Raw genomic sequence first — 17,862 nt, 5'->3', positions numbered from 1 at the left:
CTGCTTGTATATGTGTTTTTCTTTCCCACCAGCCTGAGAGCTGGAAGAAGGCAGAGAACACGTCACATTCTCTATTGCTCCCCAACACTTAGCACAGTACCTGAGACACAGTAGGCAATACCTATCTGATGAACTGAATTGAATCCAATATATTTGTTTCTCTACACTTATGCTGGAAATTTGATTTCCCTTGAGTCATAAGAACGTGCCAAGATTATCTTTCATATGGACTGGTGGGCAAATGACTTGTGTTTCATCCAAACTATTGGATTAGCCATTATATTAGCTATTTATTACTGAATTTAATATTGATGAAAACTTGCAATCTTTGATCATTTTTAAAAAGACTTGAACCTTAAGTGGGCCGTGGCAGCATCCTCAGAAAGATGACAATAAGTAAGAGGATACAACTTCCTTTATAATTGACAGATAGGGTTCAGTTTGCCAAATTCCTTCTTTTAGAAGAAGAAATAAATTCACTGTAATAAGCGTGCCATAATTGCAGTCTATAGAGGCCAGTGAAAAATTCTACCATTTGAATAAAAGGTGCTGGAGGACTACCTCCTTAGAGAAACTATCTGAGGAGAAAAGGATATACAACCGAATGGGTGTGCATTAGGATAGGAAATGTACCTCTCTACCTCCACTTAGTATTTTATTAACTTAGAAAAATTAAACTCAACTGTAACAGCTGGGTCGTGCAGTGTGAACGAACTCTGTCAATACGCTTTCAGCAGGAAATTCAGCATGACAGATTGTTTAAGACATAGAGTCATAGAGTCTGGCCTTGGGCTTCTATCCTACCTCAAGTGACTTAATTTCCTCACCTAAAAATTGGCATGATGACATTATCTACCTCATGGGGTTGTTGTAAGATTCAAATGACTGATTTAATGCTTATAAAAGTTCCACACAATACCCAGAACATCAGTAGTTTTAGGCACTATAACTTATTTTAATAATAATGGTAGTATTTAATAATAATAACTTGCTTTAGTAGTAATAATAAATCCATAGTATTCTACTACGGTTTATCCTTTTTGTTTTTCATCTGCTAATACCTTTTTTCTTTTTGCTTAATATACTTTCTTTTTCTTTTAACCCTAGCTTTTATTTTCTGCCTATTCTTTTTCCAATGTAGAAAATTTGATGGGACCACTGAGGAAGAAGATAACATCGAGCTGAATGAAGAAGGAAGGCCAGTGCCGACGTCCAGGCAGAGCCCCCCACTCTGTGACTGCCACTGCTGTGGCCTCCCCAAGCGTTACATCATTGCTATCATGAGTGGGCTGGGATTCTGCATTTCCTTTGGCATCCGGTGCAATCTTGGAGTTGCCATTGTGGAAATGGTCAACAACAGCACCGTATACGTTGATGGAAAACCGGAAATTCAGGTTGGTATCAATCCATGGTGGCAGCCTTTTCTTTTTGAGACAGGGTCTCACTCTGTCTCCCAGGCTAGAGTACAGTGGCGTGATCTTGGCTCACTGCAGCCCTGACCTGCCTGGTTGAAATGATCCTCCTATCTCAGCATCCTCCCATCTCAGCATCTCAGATCAGTAGCTGAGACTACAATCATAAGGGAACTTTTTTTGACTGCAGCTCTGTCAATACTTTGCTCCTTGAGAGAAAGCCTTGCAATTCCTTCAGCGATGTGACAAAAATGGAGAGTGGCTACTTGTGCTGGGCATTGTGCAAAGTGATGGGGATAGAAAGGTGAACGACCTAGACTGGGCTCTGTCTTCATGTAGACAAGTAAGTGATGACAGTTTGGGGTGGTAGGTGCTGTGTTGGAGATACACGGGGTGCTCAGGCTCATAGGAGAAGGCCCAACCCAGATTTTGATATTGTGAACAAATTCCCAAAGTGATGGCTGGGCCAGACAAAGAGGATGTGGGGTGGGAAGAAGAATGTTTGAAGAAAAAGGGACTGCAAAGGACTGTAAGAAAGAGATAGAGTAGGCCTGGCGCAGTGGCTCATGCCTGTAATCCCAGCACTTTGGGAGGCCAAGGCAGGTGAATCACAAGTTCAAGAGATTGAGACCATCCTGGTTAACACGGTGAAACCCTGTCTCTACTAAAAATACAAAAATTAGCTGGGCGTGGTGGCACACACCTGTAATCCCAGCTACTCAGGAGGCTGATGCAGGAGAATTGCTTGAACCTGGGAGGCAGAGGTTGCAGTGAGCCAAGATTGCACCAGTGCACTCCAGCCTGAATGACAGTGAGTAAAGAGAGAGAGAGAGAGAGAGAGAGAGAGAGAATGCACACATGCCATCTAGGTATATTTTAGGAACTGAAACAGGAGCTTATCATCTTTTCTGTGTCACGGACTCCGGGTGATGACTGATGAACCTTTGCCAAAGTAATGTTTTAATTTCTTAAAATACAGAGGATGACAAAGGAAGCAAATTATATTAAAGTATAAATACCAAAAGGTTTAAAAATTACATTTGTGACGTAGAAACATATTGGCTTCTTTATTAGCACATCAGTGACAAAAATCTAGCATTAGGTCTAACATTTACCGTGATTTGAAGTTGGAACGTAAGCCATTGTTGGAAATAGTAGCCATGACTGTAATACGATTTGAACATATTTACGATTTCCACCTGGGACAGTCGTAGGTACTAGTCATACGACTGTGGCTTTTTGCCTACGTCCATAATGGCAGAAATGCTACATTTTGGTTAAGAGTGAAAGTATCCCAGCACTTTAGGAGGCCAAGGCGGGTGGATCACGAGGTCAAGAGATCGAGACTATCCTGGTCAACATGGTGAAACCCTGTCTCTACTAAAAATACAAAAAAATTAGCTGGGCATGGTGGCACGTGCCTGTAATCCCAGCTACTCAGGAGGCTGAGGCAGGAGAATTGCCTGAATCTAGGAGGTGGAGGTTGCAGTGAGCCGAGATCGCGCCATTGCACTCCAGCCTGGGTAACAAGAGTGAAACTCCGTCTCAAAAAAAAAAAAAAAAAAAAAAAAAAAGTGAAAATAAAGATGCGTTTTTTTTTTTCCCATCCAAGTTCTCAGATCCACGGGATTCCAACCACAGACATCAGGTTGAGAACTCCCTGTGACTGAATAGAACTCCTTGAGGTGGAGGCAGTGACATAAATAGGGGGCTGATCGTCTAAGGCCTGACAGCCATGTAGCAAGGGGCTACAAGCACAGGGTGATCACATCCATGCTCCAGATTGGCCACTGCCCGATGGGAGAGGGCCAGATTGAAGTGAGATAGGAATGGAGGCCACAGGGCCAGTTCAGAGGCTGGCATAGTTATAAGCAAGGATACTTTGAAGTGACTTAAATCGCTGAAAACATAAAATCTGGTTTGCTGCTTACATGATAGACCTAGAGAAGTACTGAGGTTATAGGGAAAATAAACAAAAATATCTGCCCAGTGGACACCCTATAAATGCATGTTTCATCGTACTAAGCACACACACACTGCAATGACTCATGCAGAAATCCATTCATTTGCAGAGAGGCATTTAACAGTTCTCTGGTCCCTCCTTTGAAGAAACATTTAGATCACAGTTTTCTGAACTGGCGTCTGGGGAATCACTGCTCTGCAGGCTGTGCCATGAAGGCAGTGCAAGACCTGGAGCCCATACTGTGCTGTGTCCGACGAGACTTTCCAAGAGGGAGGCGTGGTAGGCAGGATTTCTTGGACTCACTTGATCACAGAATGCCCTCTTTCATGCCGCATGTATTAGCATCAACGGCACAGTCTCCTGCCAGGCGCTGGTTTGAGAAAATTTGATTTCAATCTGTCAAAAAGAAGTCTTTAGTTGGTCTGCAAGCTATTTGTCTTTGCTTTTTTTAAAAAAAGAAGATATTATTCTGCCAGAGGAAAATAGCACCATGGAGATCCTCCTAACTAGTCTCTTTGTGATGCCACATCCAGATCTGTCCTAAAAGGATATCCTGTCTTTTGTGGGGGTGTGGGGTATAGAGGTAGAAGGGCATATCATGCATTTTAAAAATAAAGAATAATGTATATTAGCAAGGTTTCAGATGTGTATCACATGCATTCTTTCAGCCTTTTGTGAGCAAGGCCAGCTAATTAAAACTTGTCTGCTGAGGCCCAGATCAAAATCAGATGCTGTTTTGCATTTGTTTGTTGCCTGAAAAGATAGACCTCAGTCAATAGAGTCTGCTTTGAAGCATATGGAAAAGACATTTTTTTTTTTTTTTCTTGTAGCATGTGACTGTCGTCCCCGCTACTTGGGAGACACAGGTGGCAGACTTCCTTAAACCCAGAAGGTCGGGGCTGCGGTTACCATGATCATGCCCCTGCACTGAAACCTGGGTGACAGAGCAAGACCCTCTCAAAATAATAATAATAATAATAATAATGGCAGACAACTGGGCAGAATGTGCATTTTTTTTTTTTTTTTTTTTTTTTTTTTTTTTTTTTTTGAGACGGAGTTTCGCTCTTGTCACCCAGGCTGGAGTGCAATGGCGCCATCTCGGCTCACCGCAACCTCCGCCTCCTGGGTTCAGGCAATTCTCCTGCCTCAGCCTCCTGAATAGCTGGGATTACAGGCACGCGCCAACATGCCCAGCTAATTTTTTGTATTTTTAGTAGAGACGGGGTTTCACCATGTTGACCGGGATGGTCTCGATTTCTCGATTTCTCGACCTCGTGATCCACCCGCCTCGGCCTCCCAAAGTGCTGGGATTACAGGCTTGAGCCACCGCGCCCGGCCCAGAATGTGCATTTTTTTTTTTAAAGAATAATAAGAAAAAGAATAAAGAAGAGGAAGAAAGAGAAAGAGAAAGAGGGAGAGAGAATGGGGGTATTGCTTTGTTGCCCGGGCTAGAATGCAGTCTAAATATGGGTATGCCTATAATTGTCCTTAATAATGGAGACATGAAAGAAAATGAGGGAAGAGAATAACAAACAAGGAGCCAACCAACATTTCGTTTAAACTTCTTTTTTTTTTTTTTTTTTTTTTTTGAGACGGAGTCTCGCTCCTGTTACCCAGGCTGGAGTGCAATGGCGCGATCTCGGCTCACCGCAACCTCCGCCTCCTGGGTTCAGGCAGTTCTCCTGCCTCAGCCTCCTGAGTAGCTGGGATTACAGGCACGCACCACCGTGCCCAGCCAATTTTCTGTATTTTTAGTAGAGAGGGGGTTTCACCATGTTGACCGGGATGGTCTCGATTTCTTGACCTCGTGATCCACCCACCTCGGCCTCCCAAAGTGCTGGGATTACAGGCTTGAGCCACCGCGCCCGGCCTCGTTTAAACTTCTAAGTTGATATGATGTGGTACTGATAAGAGTGTATATTTTGTGTAAAGTGGAGAGTTCTATAAATGTTAATTACATTTACTTGTTCCAGGTCTGAGTTCAAGTCCTGGATATCTTGCTAATTTTCTGTCGCATTGATCTGTCTAATATTAATGTTGAAGTCTCCCACTATTATTGTGTGGGAGTCTAAGTCTCTTTATAAGTCTTGTATGTCTGGGTATTCCTGTATTGAGTGCGTATATATTTAGGATCTTTAGTTCTTGTTGTTGCGTTGATTCTTTTATCATTATATAATGTCCTTCTTCTTTTGATCTTTGTTGCTTTACATACTACATACTATTTTATCAGAGGCAAAAATTGTAACTTCTGCTTTTTATTTATTTATTTTTGCTCTCTGTTTGGTTGGTAAATCTTTCTCCATCCCTTGTTTTGAGTCTTTGTGAATCCTTGAATGTGAGATGGGTCTGGATGCAGCATACCGATGGGTTTTTGTCCAGATTGCCTGTCTGTCTTTGAATTAGGGAATTTAGTCAATTTAAATTTAGAATTAATAATGATATATCTGAGTTTAATACTGTCATTTAATATTAGCTGGCTATTTTGCCCGTTAGTTGGGAAAAGACATTTTGATAAACCCAAGGAACAATGCTAGTGTGCACTCTCTAGTTTCTATGGCTGTACCCTCTGGAGTCTTAGAGAAACTGATTAAAATCTGAAATATGGTTTAACCTTTTTTTCTCTGGACTCAGGAGTAGGGATTTAGTATCAGAAACTCTAGCACAACTCCAATTTATAGCAGATTATTTCTCTCTTGTCCATATAGAACAAAGCTTAGATATCAACTGAGCATGTTCAACCAGATGACAAAGACTTTGCTAATTGTATTAAGAAAGGCTCCGGGCTGAGTGCGATGGCTCATGCCTGTAATCCCAGCACTTTGGGAGGCCGAGGAGGGCGGATCACAAGATCAGGAGTTCGAGAACAGCCTGACCAACATGGTGAAACCCCGTCTTTCCTTAAAAAAAAAAAAATTATCCAGATGTGGTGGTGTGTGCCTGTCATCCCCTCTAGTCAGGAGGCTGAGGCAAGAGAATCATTTGAACCTGGGAGGCAGAGGTTGTAGTGAGCCAAGATCATGCCACTGTAGTCCAGCTTGGGTGACAGAGTGAGACTTTGTCTCAAAAAAAAAAAAAAAAAGAAGAAGAAAAAGAAAGGCTCTGAATATCTGAATGGCTGGTATGTTTTTTTTTTTTTTTTTTTTTTTTTTTTTTTTTTTTTTCGTTTTAAGGGGAAAACTAGATATCTGGCACTGAGATATCTTTAAATCTTTATTTCAAGAGAAGGGGAGAAATAAGCAGTATGAATAAGTAGATCTTTCAAATATGTGGCGTATGTTCTACAATGGAATGGAGGGTGATTTTAATTAATTCATGAACAATCTTCTTGTTTGTTTGTTTTGAAACGGGGTCTCTGTTGCCCAGGCTTCAGTGAAGTGGTTTGATCATAGTTCACTGCAGCCTTGACTTCCTGGGCTTAAGTGATCCTCCCACTTCAGCTTTCGAGTAGCTGGGTCCACAGGCTCACCCCACCATTCCTAGCTAATTAAAAAAATTATTTTGTAGAGATGGGGTCACCCCATGTTGCCCAGGCTGATCTCAAATTCCTGGCTTCAAGGGATCCTCCTGCCTTGGCCTCCCAAAGTGCTGGGATTACAAGCATGCACTACTGTGTCTGGCCCATATTTTTAGTTTAATAGTTATGAGTTAAAACATGTGAAGTCTTAGAAAAGTGTTTGGCATATAGTAGGAAAAAAACAAATGACTGAAGTTTGAGAAACTTGTGGTTTTGTTTTTTCATTACTCTCAGGAAAAAGTTCAAATTCCTCCCATGGATCATGGGCGCTGCAGGAGTCAGAGGATGGGCTTTGGAACTGGCCAGATCTGGTTTTAATGAGCTCTGGGACCTTGAATAAGTTGCCCTTGTGTCCTGGTCAGAAATTGCTCGTTGCAAAGAAGAGAAGTGCAACGAAACTGGCTCAAGTTAAAAGGGGATTATTTGGGCCAGGCACAGTGGCTCACGTCTGTAATCCCAGCACTTTGGGAGGCTGAAAAAGGTGGATCACCTGAGGTCAGGTGGTCTAGACTAGCCTGACAAATATGGTGAAACCCCATCTCTTCTTCTAAAAAGATACAAAAAAAAAATTAGCTGGACGTGGAGGCACACAACTGTAACCCCAGCTGCTTGGGAGGCTGAGGCAGGAGAATCTCTTGAACCTGGGAGCTGGAGGTTGTAGTGAGCCAAGATGGTGCCACTGCACTCCAATCTGGGGGACAGAGTGAGACTCTGTCTTAAAACAAAACAGGTGGTAAAAGGGGGTGGGGATTATTGTAAGGCTATAAGGAGATCTGTGAAAGCCAAGGGCAGAAAGCAGAAAGCAGGTCTGTGGCATTTGTTTGTGCAGTCTGCGCTCAGGACAGAGAAGCCAGCCTGAGGTGGGGCTGAAACCAAGGCTATCCTCCACCCTGAGAAGGGAAGGGAGTCTTTATGTCATTCTCTCTGAGGCCGCAGGACAGTGGTGTGTTTGTAGCTCATCTTAACCTTGACCAACTCCTGGGCTCCAGGGATCCTCCTACCTCAGCTTCATGAGTAGCTAGGACTAGAGGCACGCACCACCACAACTGGCTAGGTGATGATGATGATGATAATGATGATGATGATTATTTTTGAGATGCAGTCTTGATCTGTCACCCAGGCTGGAGTGCAGTGGCATGATCTCGGCTTACTACGACCTCTGCCTCTTGGGTTCAAGCAATTCTCCTGCCTCAGCTTCCCGAGTAGCTGGAATTACAAACTGATTTTTGTATTTTTAGTAGAAATGGGGGTTTCACCATGTTGGCCTGGCTGTTCTTGAACGCTTGACCTTCAGTGATCCACCTGCTCCGACCTCCCAAAGTGCTGGGATTATAGGCGTGAGCCACCGCACCCTGCCTAGCTAGCTAGATTTTTAGTTTTTTTGTAGAGATGGGGTCTTGCTATGTTGCCCAGCTGGTCTTGAGCTTCTGGCCTCAAATAACTCTCCTATCTTGGCCTCCCAAAGCATTGAGATTACAGGTGTGAGTCACCATGTCCATTAATATAAATATATAAATATATATTTAAATTTATACATAATCTCTTTCTTATTAGAAGGTGAAATCTATGAGAGCAGGGACTTTGTTGTGTTTTGGTTTTGTTTTTTAAGATGGGATTTCACTCTGTTGCCCAGGCTGGAGTGCAGTGGCACTATCTTGGCTCACTGCAGCCTCGACCTCCTGGGCTCAAGCCATCCTCCCACCTCAGCCTCCTAAATAACTGGAGACTAGAGGTGCACACCACCACGCCTGGTCCAGAACTTTTGCTTGCTGCCCAGGTATGTAAGATGCCCTTCATAGATACATGCTGAATAAATGAAAAAGAAAGACCTCATGAGGTTATTATTGTGTAGGCTCATTGGTGAAAAATGCTTGTCAGATTTTTTCTAACAAACACAACTATATCTGATTTCTCATTTCCAGACAGCACAGTTTAACTGGGATCCAGAAACAGTGGGCCTTATCCATGGATCTTTTTTCTGGGGTTATATTATGACACAAATTCCAGGTGGTTTCATTTCAAACAAGTTTGCTGCTAACAGGTAAGATAATTTGATAGAACATGATACAAATGAATAAAATATGGCTTTGTACCTTTATAAATTCTGCATAGCTGGCTTTCAATTTGAGGGTGCAGAATGAAAAACAGGAGCCATCTGGATAGATGCAGTTCACAAATATTGATCCCAAATGATCCTGCTCTTAATTTATTTTTATTTTTGAAACAGTGTCTCACTCTGTCACCCAGGCTGGAGTGCAGTGGTGTGATCTTGGCTCACTGCAACCTCCGCCTCAGTCCTCCCCCACCCTACTCCACATTCAAGTGATTCTCATACCTCAGCCTCCTGAACAGTTGGGATTACAGGCACGCACCACTACAGCCAGCTACTTTTTGTATTTTTTAATAGAGATGGAGTTTCACCATGTTGGCCAGGCTGGTCTCAAACTCCCAAACTCAAATGATCCAATAATGCCCTTGAGACTCTGCAGTGGGTGTTTGAGCAATTGAAAGTGTTTAAGAACAGAGTGAGCTGTCTCAAGAAGCAGTGAGTTCTCTGTCACCAGAGATATTCAAGCAGAGGAGGACAGCCACTTGGGGGAGATGTTGTAGAGTGTATCATGTACTGGAAAGGAGTGAACTAAATCTCTTCAGGTTCTTTTTAATTGTATTTCCCATATGACTTTCCATAAATAGATTTCATGAAGTGCATTCCATTTTAGAAAACAGTGTTTTTTTAAAATCTAAAGCACAACTCATTACATAGTTGTGAAAAAAATATGATTTACCAATGAGCATTTTTAAAAAAGAGAGAGACAAACAGAAGAAAAGATAATAAAATAGAATAAAGTAGAATAGAAAATATCTGAGTTCATTGCACATAAGGGTAAATACTAGTTTTTGAGACTTGTTTTAGTTATATTTGTATGTATGAGTATGGACTGGGTTGCAATATAAAATATATTTTGCTTATGGGTTAAGGTAAAAAAAAAATTGGAAGCCACTACCATAAGATCTAAATATGTATAAGCATGTATTTATTTAGGTTCTTGTCTAATTTATGTCTTTCATTTATTGTTAGTTACCTATTGTATTGTTTTTAAAAAGTGATAAAATATTGGTTGCTATGGTTTCCTTGGTTACTGCTTACACCTCTGCCCTGAAAAATAATCACACATAATTTAATTTCCCAGCACGTAAAAAGTGTAGAAACATCATTAACATGTGTAAGAGGGGAAGAAAATGCTGCCTGACCTTTTTTCACAGGGCACCCTGAGCTGGGCAGGGAATGGGAGCTAAGACAGGTAAACGATCTGTCTTGTGGTTGGCTGGTCCCAGGATATGAGATGCTTCTTAGATAGTCAGGGTTTCCTTCTGGTAAACTGAGAGTAGCTCTGGGAAGTAGGAAACACAACCTCAAGCATGCAGGAGTCATGCAGTAACAGTCAGAAAAGGTCAGTCGGGGGAAACCAGGCAGAATCGTAGGTCTCTAGCAAGCTTACCTGCACCTGGCCAATCTCCAACTTTTCAGGACATCATCCAGGCAGGACATCCCTGTGCTACCAAAAATTTGTTCATAATTGGTCCAGGGGCCAGAGCTTGGGAATCAAAGAAGCCCAAGAGTCTAGCTTGGGACTCTAACACATCAATTTCTACAAATTAATTTCTATTAATTTCCACAGGGATCTCTCATGAACTCTTAGGTTTGTTTCTGGTGCTTAGCTGAAGTACCACATCCAGCAGCGGCCCGCCTAATAACACAGTGCTTTGATCCTTCAGGGTCTTTGGAGCTGCCATCTTCTTAACATCAACTCTGAACATGTTCATTCCTTCTGCGGCCAGAGTGCATTACGGATTCGTCATGTGTGTCAGAATTCTGCAAGGTCTAGTGGAGGTAGGAGATACTTTCTTTACAATTTTTGATGTTGCTAGAGACAGCATGGTCCTTTAGAAAATTCAGCTTCTGGAAAAACAAAAAACCAACCCTTTGCTCAGTGTATATGTATTTTTCTATATCTTCTTCCTTTTCCTGCTATTTCCACTCTTTGGTTATATCTAAAATTTCAAATATTTCAACTAAAATGTCTTCTTTGATTTTACATTTATGAACAATAAAAGACCCTTCCATAATGATCTTAGAGATAATCTAACCCAACCCTCTTCATTTTAATAGACAGTGAAACTGAAGCCCAAACCTGCAGTTCACATAGCAAAGGGTCATTCCATTAAAGCAATTTAAGTGGATTCATTACTAAATCTGTACATTTTCAAGGGAGTAGTCTGATGCAGAGATTTAACTCACCGAAGGAGGCAGCATGGTATGGAGCCAGAAAGTAAATATTCTGGACTTTGCAGGCCATACAGTATCTGTCGCAGCTACTCAACACCGCTGTTGTAGTGCAAAGGCAGCCAGAGACAATATGGAAACAAATGGGCATGGTTATGTTCCAATTAAACATTTCGCAAACTGAAATTTGAATTTCATATGGTTTTTGTGTGCCATTAAATATTATTCTTCTTTTGATTTTTTTCTTACCGTTTAAAAATGTAAAACACATTCCTAGCTTGTGGGCTATAGAAAAACAGATGGTGAACCCATTGGGCCATCCTTTGCCAACACCCTGTGTGCAGCAATGCTTTGCAGACAGTCATTCACTTCTGACCTTCGTCAGTTTGTTACGCCCATGTACAACCCATGCTATTATTTGCTTATTGTTTTCCCCTAGATTGACTCATTTAAAACAAAAAATAAAAAAATACCTGTTATTCTAAGCAACAACATCTTTGGAGTCATGGATTTGATGTTCTAGTTACATCTTTTTCAAAGCATGCATATATATGTATATATACATATATATTTATGTATATATAAATGTATAGTTATATGTAAATTAAATTATATATAGATTAATTATGACATATATACTAGCATATATATGTATATATTATATTAATACATGTATATACATATACACAGGGTTAAGGTTAGGGAATTAATATATGTATATTAATTGGGAAATGATATATACATATATTAGTTAATATATTAGTTAATATATGTATACACTAGTATATATATGTTATAATTAAAAATGTAGGTTGTCATATTACATCAAATCCAACTCTAGTCCCACTAGAGAGACATATACTATACTTTGGGATGTACCATGTGGTGGAAAGAACGTGATATTAGCATCCGTGAAGACTAAATTTTAGTCACTTTATGGGTCTGAGCCTCAAGTTCTGTATCTTGAAGTGAGAAGTTGGACCAACTGATTGTTGAAGGCTCTTCCTACACTGATAGTCTATGATAATATGAAATATAACTATGAAGACCTTTTCTCACATCCCCTACCATGCTTATATGTGAACTGTATTTGAATTTCAGCATCTGTACTATGAGTCAAAATAGCTGAATCATGCCATTTAGTGTCTGTCTTAGTCCATTTGAGCTTCTATAACAGAATGCCGTAAACTGGGTAACTTATAAACCATAGATTTTTTTTTTTTTTTTGAGACAGAGTCTCACTTTGTTGCCCAGGCTGGAGGGCAGTGGCGCAATCTCAGCTCACTTCAACCTCTGCCTCCTGGGTTCAAGCGATTTTTATGCTTCAGCCTCCTGTGTAGCTGGGATTGCAAGTGCATGCTACCACATCTGGCTAATTTTTGTATTTTTGGTAGAGACAGGGTTTCGCCATGTTGACCAGGCTTGTCTCAAACTCCTGACCTCAGGTGATCTGCCTGCCTCGGCCTCCCAAAGTGCTGGGATTGCAAGCATGAGCCACCAGGCCCAGCCTTTTTTTTTTTTTGAGACAGAGTCTTGCTCTGTTGCCCAGGCTGAAGTGCAGTGGCTTGATCTTGGGTTTACTGTAACCTCTGCCTCCCAGGTTCAAGCAATTCTCGTGCCTCAGCCTCCCAAGTAGCTGGGATTACAGGCATCTGCCACCATGCCCAGCGAGGTTTTGTATTTTTAGTAGAGATGGGGTTTCATCATGTTGGCTAGGCTGATCTCGAACTCCTGACCTCAAGTGATCCGCCCACTTTGGTCACTCAAAGTGCTGGGATCATAGGCATAAGCCACTGCACCTGGCCTAGAAATGTTTCTTACAGTTCCGGAGGCTGGGGAGTTGAAGATCAAGGAGCTGGCAGATGGATGACTTGGGAGGGCCAGTTTCCTGGTTCATAAACAGCTACCTTCTCTTTGTGTCCTCATGGCAGAAGGGATGAGGGAGCTTCCTGGAGTCTCTTTTGTAAGGTGCTAATTCCATTCATGAGGGCTACACCCTTACAACCTAGTCACTTCCCAAAGGTCCATCTCCAAATACCATCACATTGGAAATTAGGTTTTAACATAGGAATTTGGTGGGGACACAAACATTCAACCTACAACAGTGTCTATGAATTGGGCTTTTATATTGTAGCCTGTGTGAAGAAGCAGCATCCATGTTTTAAACACAAGCAGAAACTGGAGTCAAATCAACTAATTTATCTGTAATTCGTCTGTCAGGGTGTGACCTACCCAGCCTGCCATGGGATGTGGAGTAAGTGGGCACCACCTTTGGAGAGAAGTCGATTGGCCACAACCTCTTTTTGTGGTAGGTATATCAGAACCATAACAAATTTTATTTATGAATGCTTTTTTGGGCTCATGTGGTGGCTCATGCCTATAATCTCAGCACTTTAGGGAGGCCAAGGCGGGAAGATCACTGGAGCCCAGGAGTTCGAGAGCAACCTGAGCAATGTAGTGAGATTTTTCTTAAAAAAAAAAAAAAAAAAAATTAGCTGAGCATGGTGGTATGTGCCTGTGATCCTAGCTACTAGGGAGGCTGAGGCAGGAGGCCTGCTTGAACCCAGAAGTTTGAGGTTGCTGTGAGCTGTGATGGCCACAACACTCCAGCCTGAATGACAAAGTGAGACTTTGTTTCTAAAAACAATAAATAAAAAAGAAATGGAATGCTTTTTTGGCTTCAAGTAACTGAAAACCCTGCTAAGGGCCTTAAAATGAGTCTACCTATTTTATATAACAGAATTCTAAAGGTGAGTGATTGCTGGTGTTGGGTCTGCTGCTCAAAAATCCATCCAGGGCCTAGGCATGTTCTGACTTTCTACTCTGCTGTAGTTTGGGATACTTTTTTATTTACTCCTGTGCTTATTCCATCTGTCCCTTTCATCAGGAAAACTAAAGCTTTCCCAAAGCCCTCTACCAACCTTCAACTTTCATTTTTTTGATCCTAACTATGTCTTATGCTTTACTAACTGCAGAGGAGGCTAGGCAAGCAGATACCTAGCTTCGCCAGCCTCTTCAGGAGTGAAGGGGAAAGGAGAAAGGGTTGTAAGTGGTTGTTGGATTAGCCAAAAAATGACATTTGCTAAGGACAAAAGTGGAAAAGATAGGATCATCAAGCATCCCACACCTCTCCTTCTCATATGAAACTAAAGTTCAGTGACTTGCCCAAGATCGTGAAACTAGAACAAGACCTGACTTTTGATCTGGAATTTTCCTTACTTCACACTCCTGCCATATATACAGGGTCTCACTCTGTCATCCAGGCTGGAGGACAATGGTGTGATTGTCATACAGACATTTAGTTAATTTTTGCCATTATATCCTGGATAATAAGAAGTAGAGACCACCCATCTTACCTGAAAGTAAATGAGTAGCCCCCAAGTAGTGTGTGACTTTAATTCTTGGGCCTCCAAACTTCACTTCGTTGAGGTTGCCCCTCTCCAAGCTACTCCTGTGGGACTGGCCTTTCCAGGTGTTGTTGGGTCTCTAGGTATCAATCAACAACAGAAAAACAACAGCACATGCTGCTGCCATCAACACAGCTGTAAATGTATTGGGGGAAGTGTTCATGAAGGTAAAAGTATCTTAGACCAACCAGGCATATTGGGTGGCTTGTACCTGTAATTCCATCACTTTGGGAGGCTAAAGTGGTGAATTGCTTGACCCTAGGAGTTCAAGACCAACCTAGGCATTACGTTGAAACCCCATCTCTACCAAAAATAGAAAACATTAGCTGGATGTGGTGGCTCTTGACTGTGGTCCCAGCTACTCATGAGGCTGAGGTGGGAGGATTGCTTGAGCCTGGGAGGCAGAGGTTGCAGTGAGCTGAGATCACACCATCATACTCCAGCCTGGGTGACAGAGGGAGACCCCATCTCAAAAAAAAAAAAAAATGTACCTTAGGCCACAAAAGTCACAATGTGGCCTAGGTTGTGTGAATTACAGCTTAGGTCTGTCTGATTTTCAAGCTAGCACACCTTTCCTAAGATAAGCTAACATATACTTATTTGCTAAGGGGAGAAATATAGTTTTCTATTTATTTCTGCAAGTGTCTTAATTTACCTCTTCCTGCTGGCCTTTTACCTCCTTGAAATAATAAAAAAGTAAACTTGAGAATGTGGTGTAAGGTATTCACTGATATGCCTGCTTTGTGCCTAGTTGGGAATTGTGTGCACAGCCAAGATGTCTTTATATCACAGTGTCTCTCGTCCTTAGAAACCACCTTCATCCTCTCCTTTGCAGTTTAAGAGCATCTCCATCCCCACTATTGAGCTTACATCAACTCTAGAAGAGGGTAAGACTCCACCCCAGCGGGCCTTGTGGCTTGTTAGATCCTTGACCTTACTTTCTTCGGATGGTTTATTTGTAAGACATTTCGTTTTGATTTGTCAGCAAAACAAGAATGACTAGCAGCCACTCCCCATTCTTAGTGTGTTTTTATAGCCCTACAAGGGCTGATTTAAGAAATGGTTTGACTCTCAAGGAAAGTTACCTGATCAAGGACACAGGCCTCATTACATGTCCCAGCTAAGGTGTGGCCTTGGTTTCAAAGAACAGCCAAGGGAAAATGTTAAAGAAGGAAATCCAGGCTTGGAGCCAGTCAATTCTTAATCTCAAAAGATAAGGGAGTCTAGAAAACATCCAGTGATATGGTTTGGCTCTGTGTCCCCACCCAAACTCATCTTGTAGTTCCCATAATTCCCATGTGTTGTAGGAAGGACCTGGTGGAATATTATTGAATTGTGGTGGTGGGTCTTTCCCATGCTGTTCTCATGATAGTGAATGGGTCTCATGAGATCTGCTGGTTTTTAAAACGGGAGTTTCTCTGCACAAGCTTTCTTTTTGCCTGCCACCATCCATGTAAGATGTGACTTGCTTTTCTTTGTTTTCCACCATGATTGTGAGGCCTCCCCCACCACGTGGAACTGTGAGTCCAATTAAACCTCTTTCTTTTGTAAATTGCCCAGTCTTGGGTTTGTCATTATCACATGAAATTATCAGCATGAAAATGGACTGATATAACCAGTTATAACTCACTGTTTTATAGTTGAGGAAACTGAGGCTCAGGGAGGCAAAAAAAGATTTAAATTATTGCAGCTAGTGAGAGCAGAACCATGGCCTCTTTCTCACCCCCAGCTCTGTTCTTTTCTTCTCCCCATTACCATTCAACAATCATCTGAGGCCCATAGGACTGAGCTGCAGTCTGCTCCCCAGGGCAGTCTGGAAGCAGTGGGGGCAGCTGCAGTAAGGGCTGAATGCCCTGTTGTCTGCCTCAGGGGCTGTGTCTAATAGGAACTGACATTGGAGAATATCCAAAAGGATGAGGAAGATTTTTTTTTTTTTTTTCTGATGGAGAAGAGGGGTAGTTTAGGTCACATTGTGTATTAGTCTGTTTTCACACAGCTTATTATAAAGAACTGCCTGAGACTGTGTAATTTATAAAGGAAAGAGATTTAATTGATTCACAGTTCTGCATGGCTGGGGAGGCCTCAGGAAACTGACAATCATGGCAGGAGGCGAAAAGGGAGGCAAGGCACATCTTACATGGTGGCAGGAGAGAGAGAGAGCATGCAGGAGAAAGTGCCAAACTTTTAAACCATCAGATCTCATGAGATCTCACTCATTATCATGAGAACAGCAGGGCTGAAATCCACCCCCATGATCCAGTCACCTTCCACCAGGTCCTTCCCGCAACACATGGAGATTAGAATTTGAGATGAGATTTGGCTGAGGACACAGAGCCAAGCCATATCACATTGTAAAGTTTCCCCAATGAGAGAATGCTTCTTACTATGTAAGGGGAATGATCAGGTGCTTTTGAGTGAAGGAGCATGACTGAATGATTAAATAAGAGTGAGGGCTTCGGAGTTAGCAATTCGTCACTTCTACCCATGTGACCTCAGGCAGTCCATCTCCTCTCCCCAAGCCTGGCTTTCTCATTATAAAATGGGGGTCATATTTGTACCTACCCTGTCAGGTTGAAGGAGGGCTAAACAAAGTCACGGGTACAGAACACTTAGCATGGTGCTAGGTGCCCAGAGAGCACTCAGTGCATCTTAGTTAGTGCATCTCTACTTTTCCCTGTCCCAGGCATTCCTTTGCATCTCCTAAACCAGACACGCCCAGCCCAGCTCCCAAGGTATTTGGCCTGGGGATGAAGGCCAGCCTGTCCCCACGCACAGTACAGTCAGACCTGCAGCCCGTTCTCAACACAGGCCTGGAGTGCTTGCCTTATTGGTTTGAGAAACCCTGAGCTTGCTTTTTGATTGTGTTGTCATTCTGTATCATGATAATAGCTATAATAGCTGGCATTTGTGTAACCCTTTATCCTTACAAAACATCTTCACCTACATTATTTGACCCACAAAACAACCCTTTGAGATGGATATTTCATTCCCATCTTGTCTCTGGGGAAAATGAGTCTCTTGACTTCTGGGTCTCATGATGTTCAGATTCCAGATCTCAGGCTGAGGTTTTCACCGAGGGTCAGGCCCACCTTGGAAAGATGTGATTTAATATATTTCTCTGGAAGATTCCCAATCTCCCATTTCCTAAAGATCCTCCTTAGCATCGAATTCTGGGATATAGAATTTTCTTTCACCACTCACTTTTTCTGAAGTGAGAGTTTTTTCATTCATAGCCCAGGGGGAGTTTCAGAGAGTAACTTTTCCTTTCAGCTAGTAACTCC

The 17,862-nt window shown here is 42.1% G+C and overlaps 1 protein-coding gene across 1 annotated transcript in view; it reads left to right on the top strand.

Moving 5' to 3' along the window:
- Positions 1-17,862, top strand: part of SLC17A8 (solute carrier family 17 member 8) — a 66,595-nt gene that overhangs the window by 27,692 nt on the left and 21,041 nt on the right. Inside the window, exons 2-5 of the mRNA XM_074402359.1 lie at positions 1,142-1,394; positions 8,812-8,930; positions 10,667-10,781; positions 13,395-13,482. Of these exons, the coding sequence (XP_074258460.1) occupies positions 1,142-1,394; positions 8,812-8,930; positions 10,667-10,781; positions 13,395-13,482 (575 nt within the window). The remainder of the gene's footprint in view (positions 1-1,141; positions 1,395-8,811; positions 8,931-10,666; positions 10,782-13,394; positions 13,483-17,862) is intronic.

The sequence above is a fragment of the Saimiri boliviensis genome, chromosome 7 (genome assembly GCF_048565385.1).
Source record: "Saimiri boliviensis isolate mSaiBol1 chromosome 7, mSaiBol1.pri, whole genome shotgun sequence".
Taxonomy (NCBI): Eukaryota; Metazoa; Chordata; class Mammalia; order Primates; family Cebidae; genus Saimiri; species Saimiri boliviensis.
The sequence above is the reverse complement of the archived record's forward strand: the minus strand, read 5'-3'. Positions and strand labels throughout refer to the sequence as shown.